This window comes from Phasianus colchicus, chromosome 1 (genome assembly GCF_987193195.1).
Source record: "Phasianus colchicus chromosome 1, bPhaCol1.hap1.1, whole genome shotgun sequence".
NCBI lineage: Eukaryota > Metazoa > Chordata > Aves > Galliformes > Phasianidae > Phasianus > Phasianus colchicus.
In genome coordinates, this window is record NC_143436.1 from 126120935 (window position 1) to 126147990 (window position 27056).

Consider the following 27056-nt stretch of genomic DNA (forward strand, 5'->3'; position numbering starts at 1 on the left):
ATGAAATTATGCAGCTTATATTAACTTTAAATGACTGATTTATTGTATTTAAAACCCCAAATTTATCATGCGTGTGCTTTAATGCTGCATAAGCTACATTAGTTCACCACTGGTTTATATTCTGCTCAGTGATTTGCCCAATTGAATAAAGCTTTGTGAGTGCTTTAAAATAAGTTGAATTAACATCCAAATAATTAAAATGGGAAATACCATCTTTAAGCAGTTTAGAATGGTAAAAATGTTGTGATTCTAGATCTAGCCTTTTCAGGTGAGTGTTCTAATTTTGCGGGTTACTATCAGTGATTTCCATGAAGGGCTTTTATTGGATCCTTTGCCAGCTGTGTTCTACCTTCTATCCACTCATTGCTGTTGTTGAACTTTATTATTGCTCATTTTTAATATTGTAAGCAACTCTCTTGCTCCCTGTTGAATGTGCAGCTTGGATAGTACATGCTGCATACAGTACTCTGTATTTAAACAGAAACCTGAATACTCACTGCTCATTTGTATTGATTTGGTTGCCATAAATCTGAATACAAGATGCTCGTTAATCTTAATATCTTTTGATGATGGAATTCCTCTCATTTTACTTCACATTTCTGTCATAGATGACTAGAGATTATCTAGCTACTCCATGTTTTTTTCCTTCATTAACAAAAAGAATTAGATACATGGAGAGACTCGTTGGTGATAATTATATTTAGTTGATAATTTTAGGATGATACGGATTGTACTGTACGGCATTTCTATATAGAGGAAGCTCGAGGTGATAAGTTTGGATGTAGATGGCATCTGTAGGCAGAAATCTATGCTTAGGCAGATTATTTCCATGGCTAATATCTGAAATAATACTATTATATGTACAAGTTACAGTCAATACTGTTTCTTTTCACCAGCAATACAAGTACAAATGAAGGGCTTAGGATACAACTTATTGTAAATTAATTTCCAAAGGAAATAACTAGAATAATTGCTGATAGGGTGTATTGCACTTAATTCTAGGAAGCTGGAAGTAGAGCAAGAAATATTTTTTTAAGGAATGATAATTTTGCTGAAATTATTTCAGGGAATTATTCAGGGAATAAATTAATTTCATGTATCCAGTTTGAATTTGACAACAAATTTTGGCTGGAGCAATAATGGAAGGAGAATTTCAGAAGGTAGTTTTTCTTTTTGAACAGCAGTACTTGGTGAGGTCATGACATCATTGATTTATTTTCTTTTGTAGTATTGCTATATCTTCATCTTGGCTTTCTGCTTGGGCTATTAGCTCATTGACATATAGTGTTTCATACGTAATGCTACAGGGGGAAAAAAGATATTGGGGCTGATTTTTTTTTTTCCTCAGTTGTTAAAATTATATGACTGAATAAACAAATGATTTCTGTGATTAGCGGTATTGCATAACAATACAGATAATTCTCTCATATTTGTGGGCGTGAATAAGTCAGACCTAGGAGTCAGCTTTAGTTCCTAGGGCTTTTTGCAGGATGATGGATCTCACTGCCTTCATCCTTTAGCTCCCAGCTGTCCATACATAGCATCTGTAGATCTACACAGTGTATGAATTTGCCTGCCTGTGGGTGTCATCAACCACTTTTATCAACAGAAAGCAACATTTAATCTCCAGAGCTCAGCCCTCAGCTATGCTGATATGTTTTTGCACAGAGTAAACAAATATTCATTAACTAGCATTCTTTTATGTTGCCTTGCTTGAATTATAGACAAGTAGGACTAAGCAGGAAATAGGGTGGAAATGTTCCCCTGGCAGATCTTTTCTACTTGTTGCACCTCTTTTTTCAGCCATAGAAAATGTATATGTTCACAGACTTGTTAAGTACCTATAATGTTTGAAGAATTTAGTGACTGCCATGCATCAGAGGTAGGAAATCTCAGAAAACAGAATCTTCTTTAAAAAATATAAAGTCTATGATTCTCAAATACTCAGTTTTTATAGCTGATACAAGAAGCAGCTGTGTCTGGTGATGTAAGCTTAGCAAGTAGTTTCCTCTGCATGACTCACTTGAGGAAATAACACTTCTCTTCCATTGAATTTCCAGTGGGAAAAGATAATTCACTGTATTATAACACACAGAACCCAACACTGAAAAATATGGCGACTTCAACATAACATAGTTCTCCTCACAAAAATCAAGGGGTCAAGTTATGGGCTATTTTGCAGTGAGGGCCTGAAGCAAAGTCCCATATGTTGCCCTTACTGAAGTTTCTAGTCTGTGGACAGATTAGTCTTTCTAAGATGAGCCTAAGGTCCTGTCTGCAGATCACATGAAGAGATTAGACGACTTGGCAATACTGGAAAACTCATTAGTGAAGAGCATGAGCTGTCATGGAAGATTTCTTTATATTTTAGAAAAAAAGTGAAAGCATATTTATATATATATATATATATCAGTGAATGAGGGAATGGTATACTTCCTTCCTTCCTAGGGCAGGATTGCCTATTCCTTTCTGTCTGGCTTCTGTACTTTTGCTCTGCATAAAGCACAGTGGTGCAATGACCCTTATGAACAAAGATGTTCCTGTGTGCTAACGATGTACTTGCCCATATGATGTTGCTAAATAAAACCCAGGTAAACTGCTTTGTTTTGCAGTAGGTTTGTTATAAAATACGTATCAGTTTGAAATACACAAAATATGAAAATACTGGGGTGGAAACAGTACTTTTTGTAAGCATGTGTAAAGAATGCCTCTCAAGGAAGGGTCTTGTGTCCACGTCTTGATCAGACACCAGTTGGGCCCACTATCTCGAAAGTGAGGGAGCTGTTTGGAGACAGAGTGATGAGAGAGTCTACAGAGACATTTGGTGCTGTAGACATTGCATTGCCATGCTGATGCAGGAATAATGCACGTTCGGTGGTTACTTTGATATCTGAACAACTTTGTCATTTTTTAGAGTAGTAATGTTAGTCCTGTAAATGTGTGATTATCTGCTTCTATTTTTTTTTTCATTTTTTATGAAGTGATACATCCCTCATTGCCTTTTTCTCTGGAAAGATTTGGGTGTAAGCTGGACAGTCTCCTGGAGGGCCTAAAGACCACTGAAGACTGTCTTCATTTCAAACTAAGTGGGAAGATTACTGAAGGTTTAAATTATTTATTGAAACCTCAAGCTGTTAGAGATACCATACTTCATTTTGATGCTTTTACTTTTTTTTTTTTTAAAGTCATTTGAATTAGGAGAGGAGGACATTCCCTTCTGCAGTTTATGGGCGAAAATCTGTATGTCAGTATATTTAATTGGATCTGTTACAGCAATTCAGACTGTTCAGTCCAGACTGTGTGTGTAAGGATATATGGACATGCCAAAAAAGCAGTCAGCCCCTTCAGTTGCCAGCAAAGGTGTTAATATTTTTCTCAGTTCTCATAGAAACTCATTGGGATATGCAAAACTCATTCATTAAGCACTACTGCAGAGTGACAGATGCTGACATATATAATTTGACAGCTGCAAATACCAAGTACTAGAAAGTGTCGTTTCCCATAAGTATAAAATAATGGGTCATTATTCCCTGACATATTAAAAACCAAGTACTGTGAATAAATGAATCGGTAATCCTTTGTGCTTTAAAAGAAGAGAACCTTTTTTTCTTCTTCCAGAAACAAAGGTGATTTCCTTTGTTCTCCTCTTACCTGCATGCACCATCATCAATTGCCAACTTGCTGATGAAGTAGGTCTGGAGGAGGAAGTTGCTTGTGCCATCTACTTAAAGCATTTCAGACATTCACGTGCCCAGACAAAGTATGTTGCCTCTCTAGATAACCAAGGAAGAAATATCATGTAGATCCAGAAGGTAATTCAGAGGAGAGGCTTACAAAGGAGTGCACATAGCCAAATTAGGTGTTTGACACGAACAGTGAAAATATTTGCTTCCTGGATGTTACCAGTCTGGTTTTGCACTGATCACAGGAACGTAAGCTGCCATGTGATCCCCATAGGAGGGCCTCATCTGTGACAGCTTCTTGCCTTTAATTCTGAGCCTACATCTTTGTTGTTAGTGCCCTGGCCACAGTGAACTTCCTCAGGCAGCATTCTAACAGCAGGAAGCCTCTGAGGTTTTGGAAAGAGCACTGGTAGATGTTTGTCTTGCTAAGGGCAAAGGGAAATCTGTCTGCTAGTTGACAGCACAGCACAGGAGGGGAGAAAAGTCATCACAATGAAGCACTGCTGAGGCTGCACTGCCTGTAGGGGCTGTATGGTGCTGCAGGCTGGAGTGATGCTCTGCCTAACATGGCCTGAGTCTTCAAATAAGCCACGGGATGCCAGTCACAGTATCAATACAGTTATCATTAGCAGGCTATGGCTCAAATTGTTTTCCAGTTTCTGTTTATACTCACTGGACTTGCATCCACAAATGTGGCTATCCTATACCTTGTAATTCGCAGTTAAAATGTAGCTGTAACATATGTTCTGTCCTTCCTTCCACCTCATTCGATCTTCCATCTCCAGGTGAAGACCAGGGAGAAGTGGTGTCTCTCAGTGGTCTGGTGACCATATTTAATATCTTTGTTGGAGACGTGGACAGTGGGACTGAGTGCACTTCCAGTAAGTTTGCCACTGATACCAAACTTTGTAGTGTGATCAGCACATTGGAGGTGAAGAGGTGCCATCCAGAAGGAACTTTAAAGTCTTGAGAGGTGGGTCTTTGTGAACAGTGGTTCAACAAGGCCAAAAGCAGTCCTGCACCTGGGTCAGGACTGTCCCAAACGTGAATCCAGGTTGGGTAATAAATGTATAGGAAGCAGCTCTGAAGAGAAGAACTTGGGATTTTTGGTGGATGAAAAGCTCAACATGAGCCAGAAATGTGCACTGGCAGCCTGGGAGATCAACTGTGTCCTGAACTGAATCAGAACAGGGGTGGCCAGCAAGGAGAGGGAGGTGATTGCTTCCCTCTTCTCTGCTCTCACGAGGCCCCATCTGGAACACTGTGTCCAGCACAAGAAAAACATGGAGATGTTGGAGCAGGTCCAAAGGAGGCCATTGGGGTGACCACAAGGAGAGGGCTGAGGGAGTTGGGCTTGTTCAGTCTGGAGAAGGCTCCAGAGAGACTTCATATTTGAAAGGGTCTACAAGAAATCTGGAGAGGGACTTCTCATGGAATGTAGTGACAGGACAAGGGATAATGGTTTTGATCTAAAAAGAGGTATATTTATATTGGATATAAGGAAGAAATTCTTCCCTATGAGGGAAAAATGTACATAGTGAAATAATTAGAGGCAAAATAAAACTGGAAATATGACATTTACGTAAATGGACAGATGTGCTGTAATCTTTGGGATTCTAGACTTTGGTTTTGTTTGTCTTCCACATTTAGCACAGTAGCCTTCTGGTCTGTGACTGGGCTCCTAGGAACGATAATGACATAAACAGTAATTAGATGGAAGTTAGAAACAGCACGACTGTACTGAACAAATACATGTAATTAAGATGTGTCTGTATCAGTGGGAGTGAAAAAAAATGGATATACTTCAAAAATTCAGATTTTAATACCTCATTAGTAAAAGATCACAAATATTAGCTTAAGGAATGGATTAAATGGAACTCTTCCCCTTACCCCATTTCACTTATTTCTTCTTCCTTATTTAACAGTTGATAGTGATTTAGACATCTACAGAATTTGTTGAGTCTTTGCCATTTTTTATGCGTAGGAGATTATAACTGCAGGCTGCCAATCATTAGGCTGAACTGGTGAAAGGGAACGTAGGTGCCTCATAGCAGCCTTTGTGAACTCAGTCTCATGCTTTCTGTGGCATTAGATGCCAGTCTTCCAATGCTGATCTCTTTAAAAACAGATACTTGACAGTGGGGTTTATTTTTAGCTCCAAGAATATACTTTTGATGTCTTTGAAGGCATGGAACTTTGGAACAAATCTGCAGCATAGGAGATTACAGACAAAGCACCGCAGCCAGCACTGCAGAGATGAAAAGAATGGGTGTATTTTCTCCAGTTTCTTAAACTGCACGCTAATCAAGTATTAAAGACCTGTTAAATACTGTTATCAGTGATTATTTAGGCAAGATCCAAACTTTTCTACATCTAGAGCGCGTTTGGGATTTGTGTATATTCAGTGACTTTGGTTAACTTTCAGAGAATGTAGATAACTTTTTTTTTAAATGGCTGTATCATAAATGATGCTTTTTTACTCCTTAATTGGCCAAGATTTAAAAGAAGAAAAAAAAACAAACAGAAAACAAAATGTTTCTGGGGAAATTCTTGGGAAGGGGGACTTGGAATGTACGCCTACCTGTCTTCGTTTTCTTTCCACTTTGGGTGCAGGTAACTAAAATATTTCTCTTTGGTACAGCAGATGGCTGTCTCCTTAATATTTGTTGGCAGCCTAGTTTTGTTTTTGTGTGCATAAAGTAGAGAGGAGCTATACAGGCAGTAGTTCAGGATGTGTGCTGTGTGCCACATGGAGCACTAGTAAAGTGGTAGTAAAGTGGTTCAGACACTGCTGGCAGCAGAGTCCGCAAAGAAACCATCATATCAGAATGAAAACAGCTGTCTGCCAGCACCATAAACATTAGGAAATGTTGTGGGTGATTAGTTGCTGTTACTAATGTGTGAAAGTTGGCCTGTTTGCATACAGGCAAAATGAACTCCTTTTTTGCTTCTTGCACTCTTACATAGAAATCACAGGACATTAGGGGATTGATTATGAGTCATAAAAGCCAGGAAGTCTAGTTTTAGAGTGAAAGCCATGGTAATAACTGTCTCTTTCTATTTGGATGTCATTGTATGAAAAGCTAAGGTGAAATGAAAAGGAACAGGAAACAAACCTCAAATGGAGAGTGGGACAGAACTCTAATGGGAAAAGCATCCTGGTCAGGAAGAAACACTTGAGCATATAATATAAGGCTTATGGGATCTTTCTTTTTTCTTCTTTCTTTTTTTGTTTAAGTTGGCAAACCTTAGTTGTCATTGAACAAGCGCAGCAGAACTACCCAATAAACCCCCATTCTGCTGAGTGCCACAGTCTTTTTCATCGGAGACATCCTCCCTATTTCTGCCATCAAACTGAATATTCTAAACAAATACCACTGCAATGATTCAATGAAAGCAAGAAAAAATCCAGAATAATTGCAAAAATGAGAATGTAGAAGCTTTTATTGTGAAACCTTTTGATTACATTTTTCCAGGATAAACTGCTTAGTAGGCAATTTCAAAATTGAATCAACTGTGACTGTAAATCTGGGAGTTTAATGTGGATTAAAATTATCCATGTTTTGTGCTTGGATCTTTTCTTTCTATGAGGGATTTCTCTCACTGAATTGATTATTAAATAGATCTGAAAACCAAGGGCAGAAGGTGGGGCTACTTAATTCTCTTTTCTCTTTTATACTTCTGAGCAGTCTGCTTTAAGCAATCATAACAGAGATAAATATTTACATAGCACCTGCCAGTCTGTGGCTTAAAAACTCTTAACACACTTCAATATATACTATTGTATGGAAATATTAAAAATACAGTTCTAGGGTGAAAGGTAATTTCTAGCTGATAACAATGCTGGCAAATAATAAGTTATCTGAGCTTAGAGTGAAGTAAAACAGAACTATTCAAATTAGGCACCCCCTGCAAGAGCAGAGTTAATACTTTCACTGCTGCAAAATCTGTCAGTGGGAATTTTCAACTCTGATTTTTCTTATCTTTCAGACACAGGCTGGTAAAGCATGGGCCCATCAAAACAAATGGATGGTTTAGTACTTACTCTTACAACGGACATCATTTTGTTCCTCAAATTTAGTGAGGTAAACCCTTGGAAGTAATAGGAAGATCTGTTTCCAAGAGCTCACAAGGGGTTAAGAGGGGCTGTAGAAATGACTGATGCTTTCACCCAAGCAATAAAACTAAGTTCTCAGGTGGAGGGAGACTGCAATATTTCTGACTGCTTTTTCCTCACAAAAATGTCACAAAAAGACTTTATTTCATTCCACATGATCCACTTCATTGTATTTGCAAGAAAAGTAAAGGAAATGAAGACTTTTACTCTGGGAAATGCCTTTTTTTGTTGTTGGTTTTGTTTTTTAAATGCTGTGCAGCAGCCTGGTGATTTAGGAGTCATTCTAAGGAGAATACCAGGACTTACCGATATAAAGGGAGCTTTAATTTCTTCTACTCTAACTGGTCAATGTTGACTAAATAATTAATGATTTACTAGAGAAATCTAATGAACAGCAGAACTACAGTCCTTAGGAAAAAGTCCTACAGGTTGTTCCATAAAGTCACTCTCATCCTGCCAGATGAATATTCAAGTATTCCACTGAAAGTAGGGCACCTCCGAGAGGAAGGCATGAAAGAGCCCTGCATCCAAATGCCATGTCTCACAGGACAGATTTATTTCATAAACATTAGCAAACTGCTAACTTTTGCATGTAAAACCTTAATTAAAGCAGAATTTAACATTCTTTCTTTTAAGCTAGTTAGGAGATTTTTCTGCTTACTAGGAAGAATATTTTAAGAAACAATTCAAATATCCTAAGTGATAGTGTGTATATATAGTACAAGTATGCTAAATTTGACCTTTGAAGGAGCTCTTAGCAATTCTACCTCCAAATCAAAACCAAGAGAATAAAACTTGCTCTGGATTAAAGCGATATACTCCTTATTTCAGACTCAGAAGAGAGAGATTTCTGTCCAGGTATCTGTTTTGTAATTTTTGTCCCTAATAATTTCACAGGAATTTCCAAAAAATCTTCATGATGTTTCTGATTCCTCGGAGTTGGCAGGAATCAATGCAATCAGCACTGGACACAGCCTAACAACCTTGCATACGGTAATATGTACTATGCCAAGATGATAACCCCAGTCCCTGGGAATTTTATCTCTGTAGATAGGGTACCTTCTGTTCATCTTCTCTTCACCCTCTGAGGAAGAGACAAGAGTAATGAGCATGCTGGCTGGCTTGCCCAAGCAATGAGTTGTGTTGTTTGTCGTTCTGGATCTGCTGCCTTAGAATCATTTGAGATGGGACCTTTAAAGGTCATCTAGTCCAACCCTCTGCAATGAGCAGGGACACCTACAGCTAGAGCAGGTTGCTCAGAGACCTGTTCCAGCTAACCCTGAATGTGTCTAGGAACAGGGCATCCACCATCTCTCTGGGTAACTTTTTCCTTTTCCAGTGCTTCATTATCCTTATTGTAAAAAAAAAAAAAAAACAAAATAAAACAACAACAACAATAACAACAAAACTTTTTATTCAGAGTCAGCTTGAGATCCCTAAATAAGTGTGTTTTGTGTTACTGTGACCTCTTAAACTTTTTAGAGATGTGCTGGAGCACATGGGAGAACTGAGTACCAGCAGGTTAGCTTGGCTAGGAGGGACCTTTAGGGATTGATAAGCCCTCACACTTCTTCCCAGCCTGGGCTGGAGCTCCAGCAATGCTGAATTTCACAAACTACTTATGCTCAGGTACATAACCCAAGGAAGAAGTGATGCCTCAGAAGAGCAGCAGCTAGCTCAAAGACCCTCCTCAGCCTGGCAATACCAGCAGCAGCCACAGAATCTTAAGGTACAACTCTGACCTTTGGGATAGGAGAGAGCAGAGAATAAAGCTCTCTTTGCCTTGTCTGTTGAAGCTGGCCCACAGGAATGCGTGATTTTGGCAGTACACAAAGGGAAACATGATTCTCTAGCCTAATTACTTTGACATCAGAGATGGGAGACTGCAGCTCTGTCCTTGCTCCCAAGCCTGGTAATAGGTTTTACGTTTACAAAAAAAAAGTAAGTAAAACGCACAAAGTTGGAAGAAGGGGTGGGACTGCAGAGCTTCCTTCTCTTGAGATCTGCAATATTATCTCTCTTCCCCTGCTCCCTCTCCCATGTAAGTTTTGCTGGAGGGAAATAAACAAAATGCACTGAGCCCTCATATGCTGCTTCCTGCTCAGTGCTTGAAGTGTTCGTGAGATTCAGACAGCAGCACCAGATGCATTTCCACAAGTTCTCAGGCTCTTTTAACAAGAAGAGAGTGCACAAGTAATCTTTACTGTAAGAATTAGCTCAGGCATATGGTCTGAAGGGACATGGGGGCTCCTGTAAGCACTAATGTAGGGAAGGGGAAATATTTTAAGAACTTCTATGGTGTTTCTCAGTACCTAGTATTGACTTTTGTTTCTTCTGTGTGCTGGCTGCAGTGAAACCCATTCCTTAGCATTTAATTCTCATTATACTTTTAAAAGGGTATTTAAGCACCTAACTTGGGGTTGTAAATTACATGGAAGCCTAGGGGTTACATGTGGAAATGCTGCCTATCAAGGAGTCTATGCTGTTTTCCAGAATTGATGAGATGCTTTGCAGGAAAGGCCTTTTATTCAATTCCCTAGTAGTATTTACATAAGTTTTAGAACTACTGTTACAATATAGGAGACTTCCATGCTCTAAGGGCCTCTGATTTTGCTGTGCCATGGAAAATGCTTATGCAAATAGAAATTATGGTTTAAAAAAAAAAAAAAAAAAGTGAAGGGAAAAAAAGATCAGAAGTACAAAACTGCATTTCATCTAGCTCCATCAGCTCAGCTATATTTTCTTCCTGACAGCAACTTTGAAACGGCAAAGGAATTCCTTCTTCCAACTCTTCCTGTGACCTAAATGCATAATTGATGAAAACGTATTGGTTACATGAAAGCCTCGCAGAAACCACCAGGAAAGCATTGCAGATTATTTTTTCCTCCTTTTGCCACTGTTTTTACAGATGTGATATGTGGTTTAAGAAACCAAAGCAGACAGGCATGCCTGAGCCCTGCCAAATCATGCAAACAAAGGAAAAGATTGCTTGCTTTCCTCTCCCCTTTCCCTCTGGAGATCGCAGTGCACCAGGATAAAAACTATACTTATGTATGTATTAGCTCTTAATTGGCACACCTAGGAAAATCCATGAGAGCAATCGCAAATTGAGAGCGAACAACAGCACAGCTTGTTCTACGGGAACCAGAAGTCAACAACAGCAGCCTCACGGCCTTTGTCAGCGTGAGCCTGAAGCAGCGCGCCCAAACCGAGGCCGTGAGTGCCGCCTGCCGGGCCTCCGCTGCCTGCGGCCGCCCCGCGAACTGAAACCCGGGCTGGTCACCAGGGCAATCGTTAATCAAGATCTCCAGCGAGGCTCACTGACTTCCCAAACACCCTGTAGGGCGACCAGCTCCGCAGCAGAGGATCCGAAGAGCGTTTATTGGGGTGCCCAACATGTCTTTCACCGACCAGGAGCGCACCACGGGGTGTTTCTCCTTCCACCGATAGGGATGTTGGCCTCTCTCGAGTCCTCAGGTACTTGAATGCCCTTACAGTAGGTAAGATCATCTCTTCGATCTCATAAGAAATCTAGATGTGGAGAGGACTGTGGGGCTGTTTTGGTGCTGGGGAGGGACATTATTTAAGGGCTGGTAGCAACAGAACAAGAGTAAATCATTTTAAATTGGAAAAGGGTAGATTTAGACTAGATATCAGGAAGACATTTTTTACTGCGAGGATGGTGAGATGCTGGAACAGGTTGCCCAGTGAGGTTATGGATGCCCCTCCCTGGAAACATTCAAGGCCAGGTTGGATGGGGCTGTGAGCAACTGGTGCTGAGGGAAGTGTCCCTGCCTATTAGCAGGAGTTGGAACTGGGTGATCTTAAAGGTCCATTTCAGCACAAACCATTCTATCATTCTGTGACAGGGTACATGTGGGGTTGTGGTAGTTGAAACGATTGGTTTGGTTTCCTGGCAGGTTCCACGCATCTCTAGGAAAATAAGCTAAATGTGATTCCTGATGTGGCTGTGCAGAGGGCAGTGTCCTGCTCAGAAAGCTGAGCAGGACAGATTGAAATGGCTGGTGAGACATTCTGAGTTCAGCCCAATTAAGAGGCTTCTCAGCATGGAGGATCCTCTGTTCCCAGAGCTCTAAAGCACCAGGACACCGGAGATAAGAGGAAGTGGCAGCAGCATCAGTCCTAGCTGTGTTTGAAAGGAGGTGACCACACTGCTGCTCTGATTTCTGCTGAAAGTTGCATTGGGTCAAGGTAAGATTCTGGCAATGTGCACATGGGGCTGGTGTGCCAGCGGTGTGAGGGAAGGGAATGATGTGAGCAGGCTTTGCTAGGACTGCTTTGTGGCAGGAGCCAAGTGCATGAATGCATACACATGCTGCTAAAGGAGCATATGGGGTGGAGGCATTAGGCAGAGGGTAGAAAGAGTTGGAGCCATGTTGCATGATCCAAAAGAGAGGTTCCTTGCTCTTTGAGAGGCTGGCCATCAGGCAGCAGGCAGCATCCCCCTTGCCCTAGCAGGGAATTTTAGTCTTGCCTCTCACTGCTGCTGTTTCTGTCACAGCTGCTGCCAGTTTTTATAGTAAAGAAAATACTGTTAGCAGGCTGACATGACAACCTCGTGCTTCCTATATTATGTCTTACGTAAATCTGTGTACCCACAACAGAAACAACAGAAGTTGATCTCATTGAGGATCTGCCCATTAGAAACATAGAGGATGGGTGTGCAGAAAACCTCACCTCTGCACAGGTCTCATTCTGGGCTGAATTTCCAGCCAGATCTCACAACATATGGTTTTGGCACTTACACCAGCCTTCTCTCACAGTTCCTTTGTTTCCCTGCACACACAGACCCATCTCCCTAACACAAACATCTCAGTGGTATTGGCAGTTCCTTGGCAGGCAGAGCCTGGGGTTCTGCTCTTGCTTCTCTATCCAATGAGATAATGTATCTGCTGCTAAAAAAGCATTTTCTCTTCAGTCTTTTTTATTTTCACTGAGAATGAAACAGCTTCTTTAAGAGAGGCAGAGATTGTTCAAATCAAGATATCATCATGAATGGGACAATCTGAGAAAAAGGAAGCTTCACATGGCAAATAATTCCCCCTCTCCCTCCATAGCACTGGAACATGAGAAGGAATCTGGCACTGTGGTCAGTAGATACCAGTCCGTCAGCTGGGTAAATCAGTCCTGATCCCTTGACTGGTTGTCTTTTACACTTCACCAACACTGAATGTTTATTCTTTGGAAATAAATAATGCTGGCAACTAGAATAGTGCTCATTTAATGACTTTCCTCCTTGCCAGTTTGCATTATGGCTGGGCAGCAGCTCCACTTCAACAGGAAGAACAAATGTAGCAAATATGTTGATTTGTCTGGGGCTTGGGTTTTCTGTTTTCTAAAATAATAACAATAATAAAAAAAAAGCTGCAGCAGCAGAAAGACAGAGTGGGCTGTAACTTGGGGCTGAAGGAAGGGAAAGGCAGCAGCATCCAGAGCTGATCAGGAAAGTAAGAAAAAGAGGAGGAAGATAAGAGTGTTACCTTCCATACCTATTTATCCTTAGAGAGAAAGAGCTGTTACACTTGGAATGGTGCCTTTGTATCTGGAAGGCAGCAGTCTGGCATGTTGAGCTTTACTAAACTCGAGTTGCTGTAGCTGTTGAAAGTACAGGGATTTCTGTTGCCCAAAACCAACTTGGCAGAGAGAAAGGGAATGATTTCATGTGTGTTCCCCCCGGCTTGGAAAGGAGAGGTACAGCACAGATTATGACTTATTCCTTGTGCTTCTGTGACTAGTGCTTTGTGGGAGCACTCCTTAAAAGTTGAGACATGGCCAAAACATAATTCAGCTTAAATGTTGAATGTCTGTGACATAGAAACCTTCAGCCAAACAGTGTATACTTCTGTTGTACTTCTAATTGTAGTACCATTTGAATAAGTATCTATAATACAAATACAAAACAGGTGATTAAAAGCAGGGTGGAGATTAAAAATCATGAATTACTGCAATAATTGAAATGATGATTGATCTCAAACAGTGATAGTGTAGACAAAGTTTAAATAATTCTGGTCAATAACAAGAGGAAGTTAGACGTTTTGTTCTTGGGCTTAATTTGCTAGAATTTTTTTTAGTTATTTGGGTATTCAGTACCAGAGAAGTACTTTCAGGAATCTAAAACTGTGAACCAAACGTTTAGAAGTCCAGATATACAGATATATTAAGAAGAAGATATAGTTTAGAAGTGAGTGACCTAAGAAGGTCAGTTGCCACTCAGTGCCCAGAAGAGCCAGAATGATGGGAATCAGCACATTCACCTAACATGCTGACTGCATCCCAGCCCTCCCAGAACACAAGAATCTCCGATCTCATGATCTTCTGTGAAAAAGGTAAGGTCTGGAGATGGCACCTCTTGTACTTCAGTTTTCATGAACTTAGTGCTGACTAGGACCGTGATTAAGTTTGATAGAATTTATGTCCTCTCTCTCATCTCTGAAGTTCAGCAGAGCTTTGGAGTTTCTTTAACCAATCTGGAAGACTTAAAGAATCTGGCTATCCCCTCTGATTTATTCAGAGATTTTGGTGTCTCATAGTGATTAAGTATGGGTGTTAGGTGAGAGAAATTTGTCGCAAACAAAATACAAATTTTATGTCAAATTCAGCATAGTTTATAAATCTTAGGACTTCGTAACATGAAAATATCTTTCCATGGCACCTGTTGGCAAACTTTAAAAGAAAAGAGTGCTATGTTTTTCTCTATGCACGTCACTTTAATTATTTGAAATGGGCTTTTCCCATGGCATAGTTATTCCAGGCACTCCTTTCTATTGCCTTTATCAAAGGCAACATGCTCAGTGTTTGATGGGCCAGCCTAGAAGCGTGCCACATCAAACTGTACAACAGTCACGGTTCTCACTAACAACCGTTAAAAGAAAGATCTTACTTCAAAGAGATGAAGAAAATTGTCTTTTAGTGTAAAACTGTAACATAGGTCAATAGAAATATCTACGATTTAGCTTTATTTTCCATATTATTCCTTCCTAGTGATGCAACCAGTAAATGTAGCACAGGGGATGATACTCTTGAGAGTTAGACACTGTTGTGGACGTTTGTAGATGTTTTTCCTGCACCCATTACTGAATCTTGGTGCATTAAGGCTGCTTCAGGTCCAGAATGAGTGCCGGCCCAAGTAGACATTGCTGCAAGAGCTGTGCAAGGCAGAGATGGACTGCAGGGGCTTTACAGATGTCCACAGGGAGCTGAGCACTGTTTGTTCAGGCTGCAGAATCTGTTCTCAAATGAAACACAGCTGAAGAAGCTGGGTGACACTGTATCCGTAGGAATACTGAGACTGTTTTGACCCTGACTATACAAGATTATTTTGAAGATAGCACGGGTCGAAATCATTAACTGTGCTCAAGCTGTGCTTGTAATACGCTCAAACTGAGCACATTAATTATGCTCAGAATGCAAGCAAGATGAAAGAAGGGATGCAGAGCTGCTGACTAAATCTGCAGCTACATGTCTGTATCTCCTGTCAAATTCTGCCTAAGAGCCAGTAGGTGCTTCAGGAATGTTGTCACAGCCACTTCCCAGCCCATTTGCATTCTTTGTAGATTCACCATTCACTGCTTGAGACAGTGAATATGTGTAGATTGAACCGTACAAATACAGCAACTATTTCTCTGAAAAGCTCATCTTTTTGGTATTGCACTAAGATATCAAGCTGAAAACCAATCAGAAAACTCAGTGCAGGATACCACTGTGAATAACACTACCAGATTTTCCACATCCTCAAGCAGGGACCGGTACAGAATCCTGTGTGCATCAATGACAGGTGCAACATCTTTGTGTAGGTTGCAGTCTGTAAGATAGTGTCTGGAAGGCTGAGCTACCACAGTGGGGAGGATCTGGAAGCAAGATTGCATTTGCAGCTGGAGCAGAGGAGCAGGACAGCATGGGGAATAATGCTTCTTGCAGCAAATAAATAGAGAGGAGGGGGCTCCTGAAGGAACAAAAACGCACATGGATGGCAATAGGCCATTTGGTTTAGTGAACATGAGCACCTAGGCCAGGATGCGTGGTGCATAGCTGTAACAGGGCAGCACTGCATTCCTCTCAACATCTCTTTCATTTCCTGGCTCTGCTATCAAAAGTGATGACAGGCAGGTCTAAGGCTCAGTCCCTCATGACCAGCTACAAACTAAAGGAATTATTACTGCTTGTTTAAGCTGCTGCGAGTGTGCTGCCTCCCAGCTTTTTGGTGTGGGCTTCTTGGGCCATGTTAGGGCTACAGCAATCCATGGAACAAGCTGTGGGCCCTGGTACTCCAGCACCAGCTTCTAAAGTAAGTAATTTATCTTAAAAGAGAATATTGGTGAAATGTCAGTCTTAGCAAATTTGTTCCATGGAGCATGTCTTGAAATCTCGAATACTTTTTGGAATAAACTATTTATCATTGTCTCATTTACATGAAGCCTTAGTGCCTTTCTGTATGCTTGTATTTGTCTTTTTGTTAGTATGTTAATCAGATAAATCTAACATTCTTTGCTACTAGACTAAAGTTCTCCTCTAACTAAGTTTTAAGGGAGGTTTCATACTAATAAATATGGACTTCCTAACTCTCAACTTCATTCTAGGTAACCCAAAACTGAATTAGATATCCTGTATTCTGAATCAGATATCCTGTATTATTCATCAGACTTATTTTTACAGGTGGGAAAGGAAAACATCAAAATTGTACAGAGCCATTAAGAGATACAATTCTCCAGTTATTAATGCATTGAAGCAACATTCCCAGTTCTGTAAGTCATCATTTTTATTTAAAAAATAGATTCCAAACATTGTTTTTGATAAGGTGCAACATATATACTGTTTTCTACCATAACGAAAAAAAAAAAATACAACAACGAAACAATATTCATAACTGTATTGTCATTCCAACACGGAATCAATGTGTCTTCTGTAATTCTTAAACATTCTTTTTCTGCTTCATCAAAGCATAAGAATTAAATAATTAGTGTCACTGTGACAGCCAAAGGATATGGCTAAACCATCCATGTCCTGCATTTTAATAGTGAACTTTCTGGTACAGGTTGCTTCACATACACATCAGAAACTGAATATAACTGAACACAGTTCATGCAAAACAAAGGTACAACACTGAATTTGCATCATTCAAAGGTTTTTGCTCTCTTGTTTAGTTTGACTTTATCAAAGTCCAGCTGTTTGAATGTGAGGATTTCACAGGCTGCATAAACAAAGCACTGTGTACTAATATATGTTTCAGATTAATCAGGCTAGGTGACTATTATTTTGAATTGTATCAATTCAAACACTTAAGGCTGAGGTCTGTACCTCTTGGAGTCTATTCAGTGACTTCTGAGACACATTTGGGAATATAGATGGAAAATGGTGAATAATAGTGGGCTTGTTATGGGGAATTACGTAAGATTATTACATTAGAACTGCTTTCTCTTCTTTTTTTTCCCTCTCTCTCTGTCCCTCTCTCTCTGTCCCTCTCTCTCTGTCCCTCTCTCTCTGTCCCTCTCTCTCTGTCCCTCTCTCTCTGTCCCTCTCTCTCTGTCCCTCTCTCTCTGTCCCTCTCTCTCTGTCCCTCTCTCTCTGTCCCTCTCTCTCTGTCCCTCTCAAACGAATTTATTTATCTTGTCTTATGAGCAAAAGAGATATTTAGAAGTGTTCAAGTGGGGAGAGTCTGCATACTTACTTCCCATATAAACATAAAAGGAGATGGAGAAAGTGTCCATCAAGTATATATGAATGTTAGGAGCCATAAGTGAAAAGTACAAGACAGTCTTTCAGTTTTAATTTCAGAAGAAAGTTGCCTCCAGAAGTTAGTCTATTTAGATTCTAGTAATTTGGAGCAGAACCTTACATTTGGGTTTAGTCTGGTGAAACCACTGATTTTTAAAACAAATTTTAAAATCCCTCTTCAGATAATGCAATCCAATTTTCGTGAGATTTGTGGTTAACTTGGTTGCTTTTTTATGAGTTTCATTGATGATTTCTTCATAGAAAAACAAAAGGAACAGCAACATTATGTTGCATTTCCTATTTTCAGAAGGGTTACTCAGTTCCATGGTTTATGTTTAACAATATGCCTTTAATAATACATCATGCTGCAGATGTTCAGTTAACAAAAAAAAAAATACACACTTCACTATTTATGGGATTTGGTCAGAGCTACATGTATTTATGTCAGTCTGTTGCAAACACTATTGTTAAATGCTGTACTTAGCAAATTAAAACTGTCCCTTTCTTTCTCTTAAACAGTTTGGGCCATACTTTACTTTATCTGAATGCAGTAGGGCACCTGCCAGAAGGAAGCAGGGTCACTGTAGATAAGAGTAGGAATTTGTAACTTTGGGCTTCTAACTTAGGGTGCACCTGGTTAGTTGTCTCAGTACAGGGACACAATGATCATGCCTTCAAGTTGGCTCAAAATTATGGCTTTTGTCTGGTTCTTCTGGCATAATCTTTTCATCTCTGTCCTTGAAAACCTTTTGGGTGCAATAGACTCGAGCTTCTGTTATCTTTATAATTTTGAGCAAAAATAGTAGAGGTTTTAGCTGCCTAAATCAATGGTTTCTTCAGAGACTTGGGCAGTCAGAAGGCCCTTCTGATGGAGATTCAGAGCATCTAAATAATCATTCAGTCATTATCTTCAAGCTTACAAACCAAACGCTGGGCAGCATGGATTAGGGATTACCGAGAGTAGAATTTGGTCGTCTATTACTGAAATCAGTAATGACTAAAGTGCTTGTGTATTAACACAGAAAATGTTGACTCCATGTATCTCATACAGGACCAGAGCAAAGGTTTAAGAAAATGTAACATTTTTTACCTGAGTGGCTTGGATGTCCCTATGTGGGGGTGTTAAATCATGTTTTCTTGCTACGAACAGATAAATAATTAAAGCCTTTCTATTGTTGGCTGCATCCTCAGTCCATTTGATCCCTTATTCCTTCCACAGTGCTGTGGGGAGGGATTCTGGCAGACACAGCATAAAGAACAAATATGCTACAGAATAAATATCTGTGGTTGTTAAGTTAACTTAAGCAATCTCTTGGCAGGTGCAGACAAGCGTCAAGAAAAGCCAGTGAAGGAAAGGAACTAAGTGGAGAATCAGGAATCAATGCAGAATTTCCAATTTCTGTGAAAAATGACAATTTCCCTTTACGCAAGGAGTGACAGGTGAAGTATTCAATCTCTTGTCACCAGCACTGATGAGAGTTGGACACCATTCTCCCTTTTGTGCCTTTTAAAATTCCTTCTCTTGCTCTCATGCTTTTTTCTATTGTCACAGCAAACCACATAATACCAAGTATTACAGTATCTATACGCAAAATTGCATAGAGAAATAGGAAATCACACACACACAATGGCTGAGGTTGGGAGGGACCTCTAAAGATCACCTATTCCAATCCCCCTGCTCAAGCACATTGTACAAGATCACATCCGAGTGGGTTTTGAATATCTCCAAAGAAAAGAGACTTCACAGCCTTTCTGGGCAAGCTGTGCCGGTGCTCCATCACCCTCACAGTAAAGAAGTTTTTTCTCATACTCCTTAGAAATAAGTCACATTTCCACATTAATAAAGAAAAGCTGATTGACAGAAATATTGAACTGTATACTTATAAACTGTATAGATATATAAATTGTAAAATTCAAAGGACTAAAGAGGGGAGCAGCAACCACTATATTTTAAAGTGAATTGAAATGTGCTCTTGCTCCTTTAATTTCAGTCCTGAATTTACTTAACTTTTACAAAAATAAGTGAAGGTGACAAAATGTTTGACTTTAAAATATGACTTTCTTTTTTTCCTCATGAAAATGGTATAAATCAATAGCAAATAAATAGCCATGGTTTCAGTAATAAAAACAACTGACGTTGCTCGTACACACTCTCTAGTTTGGAACACAAATCTTTGTTAACAGTTTATACAAAAACAGTGTCTGCTAGTCTTCACACCTGCCTCCTGAGTTCCTGTGAATGTTGATGCATCCCTCCGGTGCTCCTGGCTCTTTGTCTCTCAGCACCACATCACTTACACCCACCAGTGCACCAATTGAGCTGTTTGGAAACTCATTAAGAAAACACAGCTTGATGTCTGCAGCTGCTCAGAGCTCCTAAACTGCCTTCCTCATTAAATAAGTGCCATCCTGCATCCACGCCCTCTGTCAGAGACGTATTAGACCATTCCTCATACACGTTACATTTTCCTTTGAAATAAAAAGAAACACTGAACACCTCTGTGTTAATCTAGAAGGGATTCCTTTGGGATTACTTTCTTATTCCTTTAACAGTCTAGTTAAACATGATAGATTCAGGGTCCTGGTTTGCCATTTGAGCCATATGTCGTAATACATCCTTTTTAGTTATGATACCCAGCAGCCTCCTAGAGAAGGAAAGAAAAGGAAAGGTCAACAGTCATCTCATATATCATCCATGTTTTCCTATTCAGCTGCAAAGACATTTTGTTAGTGCTTCCATATAACGCTGTCCATACTCTTTATTTTCCAATGATTATCTTTTATGAAAAAACATTCATACTTCATGTATTTTTGCTACCTCAACTGTGATAACTAAAATATCTCCTTTTGTTGGGAAACACGATTCAGTGAGGAGCTACAATTACTGGTGCTTCATATGACAAAGTAATGTATTTCCTTGCGTCAGCACAAAACCAGGACACCAGTGACCTATGTAGGACATACATGGAGTTTAATAGTACATAAACTATATTAAAGTATGGGCTTTATGAAATTCTCACTGTATGACATCATAGTGACTTTAAATTTGATTGATAATTTCTCATTTATGTGATCTTAAATGAATTGTATCTATTAAGAAATATGAGGCCTATTGAGTATCTGACCCCAAGTGTAAAAAATTTCCTAACACTCAATGTTCCAGAGCTTTTATTTTCAATTCATGAAGGCAATGAGGCACTGAGTTTTGAAACTGTCATTGTTAGAATTATTCCACATTTAGTCTAATGTCCTAGAAATCGAGATCAAAATTTCCAAATCTGAGTACCTCAAATCAAGATCTAATTACTGGTCCTTATATTTTTATTGTTGAGCACAATGCATTGACAGATTATATGCCATATATTTAAATAACAGAAAGTGTTTTTGCAGAAGATTCAATTTTAATCTTCCTCATTTGAAATTGATAGCTCTCTTTTGCTATCTTGCCATAAAGCTTCTTATCACCAGATCATGTGATGAACAGTGCTCCTAGAATAACTGAAACCCCACTAGATCCATGAGATGTTATTTTTAGTGCACACTATACAGCTTTTTACTCTTCTAATTTCATGTTTGCTCACATTTCTTCAGTAGTTTTCATGAACTTTTATATCTTCATAAGCATCTAATCTGGCTGAATATCTGAGAAAAGACACATCATTTGCAAATAATACTACTTGCCAGATTTGCCTTTGTTGAATATGAAACTATAGTGGGAGTCAGAACTACTTCCTATGTATTTATCTATCTTTACCCTATCTAAAGGACAGTACACAAAGGATTTGGGAGAATGGTGTGAACACCTGCTAAAGGCCATTTTGGTTGTGAGTCTAATATTTTTTCTTCCCTGGAGAGATACCAGATGCACTTTTCTTAGTTTTTGCATCCAAAATCATTCATCTGAGTGTCTCAGAGTTGCTGATTAATTAGTTATTGTCTATACTTGAGTTTGAATGGGAAAAGGAGTGCTTTTATTAATGATAATGAAAATCTCATGAGATTCTTGAAGCATACTTGACCCAGCTTCTACTCACCCACTACGAGTGACAAGACACTGTCGGAGTCCAAGTTTCCGGAAGATATCTACCACAGTCTCCATCGGTGTGTGGTCAGTGACAGTGAAAGGGCTCAGGTTGAGAATACGCCGCAGCTTCAGAGGATGGGGACTATTGGGTGGCAGTTCTGGAGGATCTTCAGTGAAATACACAATGGAGTTGCTCACCACCCCATCTTGACGCTGTCTTGCATTCTCTGTGCAACAGGAAGATAGAGGGAGAGGGTGAGTCAGGCTTGAAAACAGGCTTAATAACAACAACAAAAAAATATATCCCTCTTTGGAAAGCAGTGGTAGTAGCAGACTTTTGTCTTAAATGTTCTGAGATACTGGGAGTTGAAGTCAAGGAAAAAACTTGAATTTCCTTAAGATATTATTTCCTTGATAATTCTGAAGCAAATGATATTTTTACAAATACATACTTCTTGTTTGAGATAATACTTTCCTAAATAAAAATGGAGCTCATTACATTCATTAACATCACTAATTCAATCTCTGTCAAATTCAAAAAATTATGTGTAATTTTCTCCATGTGAGAATCACAACAGAAACTATTTCATGCTGAAGGAGAGGCGTTCCAGTCATCTTAGAGCTGTATTGGAGCTGAGAAAATCTGGGTGTTGTAAAAAGGCAGCAAAAGACTAATTCACATCACAATGACCTAGGAGATGTATGTGTGTTATTCTAGACTGGCACAACTCTGGGATGCAAGGTGAACTATGTAATTTTGCACTTAATTCCTTGAGTAGAGTTTATATACCTGAATTTTAAAAGGACAGAAAAAATAAGCCTCCTGCTTAATGGAAAACAGCATAAGAAGGAAATCAGTCTGATACATTTTTTTCAACAACAAGTATTTGAACCTTTTCAAAAAGTCGAAAGCTTCAATACATACTTTGATCAAACTATGAACTTTATATTAGGAATTTACATGATCAATATAAGCCTTCTGCTTTGTGGTACGACTTTACAAGAATTCTTAGCACTGAAGTGATTTATTTTCTTGATAGTGTTTACCTCATTTTTGTTCATCATAACAGGTTACAATATTTGAGATGGATTTCCAAATGATAAGCAACTTCTCTCTCCTCAGAACTAGTGTATCTTGTGTTTGGCTCAGAGGGTTAAATTTTTCTTCTTTTTTTTTTCTCTCTGTAGAAATTCTTGGAAATGGTAGGAATTATTATCTTTGATTAATAGAACTTGCTTCTGTTCTTGAGAGGTACAGCAAATCAGACATACTCAAAGCATATGTATATATTCTTGGAGGTCATTTCCATCAATCAAAGTGCAGAAATCTGCTTCTGTGACTTGTAATGTGTAGACAGTAATGGTTTCCAACATGTTCCAGCTGTATTTTTTTTCTTTTAACGATCTTTGTCTTGTAATGTTTCTGGAACTGGAGCAGTTTTGGCTCAAACCTAATATCACTATATTATATGATTCTCAACCTTCTCACCCCACATATTACAAGCCTTATTGCAATTTATAGGAATGATGCTAACTTTGTCTCATCTTGTTTTGAGTCATACATCTAATTTCAAGTGTGAACATGCTGCATAGTTCTTTGATATATGATCTGTGGTAAGAGGTAACATTAATCAAAATTAACTCCCGCCTTTTGATAAAAACCCTTGACAGCTAGGTATTTCCTTCCTGAACACGCACCCAAAACAACAGGCACAAGTACTTTAGTTACCACTTTGCTATTCCCAAGGCAGCAATGACTCTGGACAACAGTGATTAACCAAAGCCATGACTTCACTCCTGAAAGCTAAATATCTCTCTAGAGAAATTTGAATGATGTAGTACTTTTGAGCAAATTCAGTGGTATCATAAAAATGGTGGACTTTGTGTGCAGTCTCACTGTTCGGAGAATTTAGATTAAAGGTGAAACAGATGAAAAGACAATTTTTGCAATCAGTGGGTAAGAAAAACAGATACAGATTAGCAGGAAGAGCGAGACAAATGGATGACGATGACTTTACAAAGTAATCTGTGCAGAAGGCTTTTGTCTTAGAGTGTGGATTAATTCTCCCAACTGTGAAATGGCCTCTCAAATTCAGGAGTTCACAGCCTATGTTAACTATGTTGCTCTTCCAACTCTGCACTGGGGCAGGTACATTATAGAGGCCACCTGGATTGTGTCCGAAACACAGCCTTTAGTACAATGCATCAAAAGTTGGCCAAATGAAAGAAGAGCTTTATAGAGTCAAATACTGTAAAGCAGAAGTCATCTAAGGTGGACACGTATATTCTCAGAGGGTGACTGACCACCTAAGTTTGCCTGACCTACCTACCTGCTCAACAAGGAGGTACAGAGGAATGCAATTCTCCTGAAAGTGCTTTGGAGCAATTAGAAGTGGTATTGCTATTCACTTTACAAGGACCAGACATTTTTAGAGATTGCCTAGCACTCCACAGTGTAAGAAAGATATGGTGTGGAAGTAGATCATGAGGCAGAGAGCTGTATGTGGGCCAGGATTTTATGCAGGACTCATAGTTATTGCCTTCATCTAAGAGGTCAGTTGTGCGAGGGAATCGGAGTACTTCTCCAGTGTATTCCCTCAGCCACCACACTGCAGATGCACAATTTGTCAAGCAAGAGAAAGCTGAGGCTTCTTAGTTGAAGTGCATTATTCTCATGTCAGTGACATGTCATTGTATGGTGGCTAGTTCAAACTGATGATGCATTCTGAGTGGCATAATGTTGAAAAGAAGACATATAGTTGTGAACCTGACTCTGCTTTTCAGACACTTCCATTTAACAGAAAATTGTGAATAACACAGTTAACTTCCCACGTTATCAAAATCAAAACATGTATACTGATACTCTCTACTCACTTATTGCAAGAATGAGCTCTCGTCTTTGTGCAAATCCAATAAGTCTCTCCGAGTCTTTTGAGACCACAACTGGGAAGCCATTGTAGTCAGTCTCCTTGATTAATGTCTCAACATCCTCCACAGTCATGCTGTCCTGTGTCAGAACAGAAAGAGGAGCTTCACCACGCCTTGGTCTCATGACGTCTGTTGCCAGAGTTCGGTGGGTGAATTCATCCTTCACATCTAGAAACGGGTAACCATTCAGATGAATGTGAGCTTCATAGATCCCTTCTTTCCCAAAGGCGTCTGCCACCCACTTGCTTGTGACAGCTGCAGCCATAAGAGGTACAATATACTCCAAGCCTCCAGTTAGTTCAAACATGATCACCACCAAAGAGACCGTCATTCGAGTAACACCACCTGGCAACAAAGAAAGCAGTCACATGTCCTCAGTTCTCCATAAGTATACCCACTAAGCAACTCATTTATCTTTTTGCTTCTTGCCGTTTAAAAGTCACAAAATTATTCATGCTGAATACTTTGCCCTTATACTTTGTGAATTATCTGGGGGCTTACTTAACTAAAGAAAGAAATTTTTCATCTGCTGCAATTTTCATCAAAAAGATCAAGCAAACTTGCTCAAGCCAAAGATGTAAACTTTGAAAAACAAAGAATTTCTGCAACAAGACTGAGCTATCAATCCAGAAGGCATGCAAAAACTTCAGCTATACTGGATACTTGGGAAACTAACACTGAATCCTTCTGTCGACTCTCTAAAATAACTCCAAGAATCAGCAGAGTTCCATGGCTGAGACAGGCAGTATTACAGCTCTGGGAGCTTTGACAGCTGGCCTTCACACCAGGTTACTTATAGCATTCATACTGAAAAGAAATCAAAGCCTTACCTTCAAGTATGTCACAGTTACAAAATTTGAGGTATGGACAGTTTAGGGCCACTGCAAGCTACTTACATTAGTTTAACACACAGTTTGAACCAAGACAACTTGGTTTCAGGCCATTTAGGCATGCAGCTCTACATGCCTAAATGTAGTTGTAGTTATATTTTTCAATTTAGTCTTTTCATTTTATAAGCAAACTTCTTACTCCTTCAGTTTACATTAAAGGATAAAAATAATCATATATCTGCAGACAAGTGTGTATGTATCACTGAATTATTAGGTAACGTTTCTTTGCCTCTGTTCAAAAGGTAAACGTAATAAATCTGCTATTTTTAGTCCTCACAATGCAACATCATTTTAGATGAGAGGAATCAGCAAACAGGTCATTTAACAATGTTTTTATTCTACAACATACATGAAAATTAGTTTTTGATTATTTAACATGACAATCTGGATATAACTTTCGTCTCAGGAATGTCTTAATGACTGAATCTGAGAAGTTGAGAGGAGATACCACTGTAAGGATCATTTAATACTTCCTTTGTTTCTTACAGCCTTTCCCTAAGCAAGACAGAACACTGGCCTTAAGAACAAGTGCTGACCGTGCCATTGTACGATTCAACATGCTGCTAAAAGCACTGCACCTTGATTTGAACTTTTTAAAGAGGAAGTGACTGTTGGCCAGAGGATCAACTGGAATACCACAGCAAAATTCGTGTTATTTATTTTATGAACATTAAGATCATTTACGGATAAGAGAAAGTGCTTTATGCTTGCTGAGACTAAGATTCATCCTAGCTGTTGTTACATGTCTGCATTGTAGCAGTCATCCAGATTGCTTTTATAGCCTCTGGAGAGAACAGTCACCATCAAGGATAAATTTGCCTGATGTCTTCTGCCAGATGAGACTGAACTTCGCAGTATTTCATTTTTAATGTATGGACTGTGAAGGGTATCAATGCATCTCAGGTGTCAGTGTCTACATTACAGAATGTAAATTTAGACAAGCAAATCCCACCTTCAGTTCCCCAGTAAATGATCACACAAACAATCCTATTTCTTTAACAGGACACTCTGAAACTGAAATGTCTCCAGCTCTTCTCTGAGTGTATCTTTCCCACTGTTATTTCATCATCTTATGATTCTATCAATGATGATAACAAAAGGAGGTAAAACATGCACATACTGAAAGGGAAAGTTGTGATAGGACAAAAATGCATTCAGATGGTATTCTTCAACATTCCTGTTAGATTTATGACTAGAAATTTAATATGTGAGGTATGGTTCAGTGACCTAGCATTACTAGTTAATGGGTCATTCCTGTAAAATCCAACGAATCCTAGCAATTTGGTGCAATCAGATGTTGGCATACAGCCAGAATGAAAACAAAAAGACAACTCAGTTGATCAGAGTTTGACACACAGCCATAATAAGACCCCAAATTTTTACTTCTATGTAGCTTAGGATTTGGCCAGACCTGAGAAGTTTATTCCCCTCACTAGAGAGAGAACACAAACAAGAAGTAGCTTTACTCCAGCTACAGTGGATTTCATTATATCTAAGGGAAAAAGCAAGCAACCAACATAAATTACCACCATCACTCATCCTTTGAAATCCGTAACCTAACTTTATTTTAGTTTTCTCATTTGTGCTCTATTGGCAGATCACAACGGGTAGGTTTGGTGACTGCAAGTCTCTCTTGTTGACTTGTCTACACTTGCAGACAGCTCTTATTGCCTTCTCTCTTG

At 39.3% G+C, this 27056-nt stretch overlaps 1 protein-coding gene and 1 long non-coding RNA gene across 6 annotated transcripts in view; one reads left to right on the forward strand and one right to left on the reverse strand.

Annotated features, from left to right (window-relative positions):
• Positions 1 to 10544: 10544 nt before the first annotated feature.
• On the forward strand, positions 10545 to 27036 carry LOC116230761 (uncharacterized). 4 transcript variants are annotated; one of them, XR_016460235.1, is made up of 5 exons: positions 10545 to 11300; positions 11721 to 12012; positions 16474 to 16562; positions 18852 to 18972; positions 25863 to 27036. It is a non-coding gene; the product is annotated as an uncharacterized LOC116230761 (long non-coding RNA). The 4 variants fall into 4 exon arrangements; XR_016460237.1 differs by having other exon boundaries at positions 11890 to 12012; XR_016460238.1 differs by lacking the exon at positions 11721 to 12012 and having other exon boundaries at positions 10552 to 11300.
• CLCN4 (Cl-/H+ antiporter 4) overlaps positions 17316 to 27056 on the reverse strand; it is a 38560-nt gene continuing 28819 nt past the window's right edge. For both annotated transcript variants that reach the window (XM_090125840.1, XM_090125836.1), the window contains exons 10-12: positions 24431 to 24829; positions 21567 to 21783; positions 17316 to 20177 (exon numbers count right to left, since the gene is read on the reverse strand). In XM_090125840.1, coding sequence (XP_089981966.1) covers positions 20087 to 20177; positions 21567 to 21783; positions 24431 to 24829 — 707 coding nt within the window. In that variant the 3' untranslated portion in view covers positions 17316 to 20086. The remainder of the gene's footprint in view (positions 20178 to 21566; positions 21784 to 24430; positions 24830 to 27056) is intronic.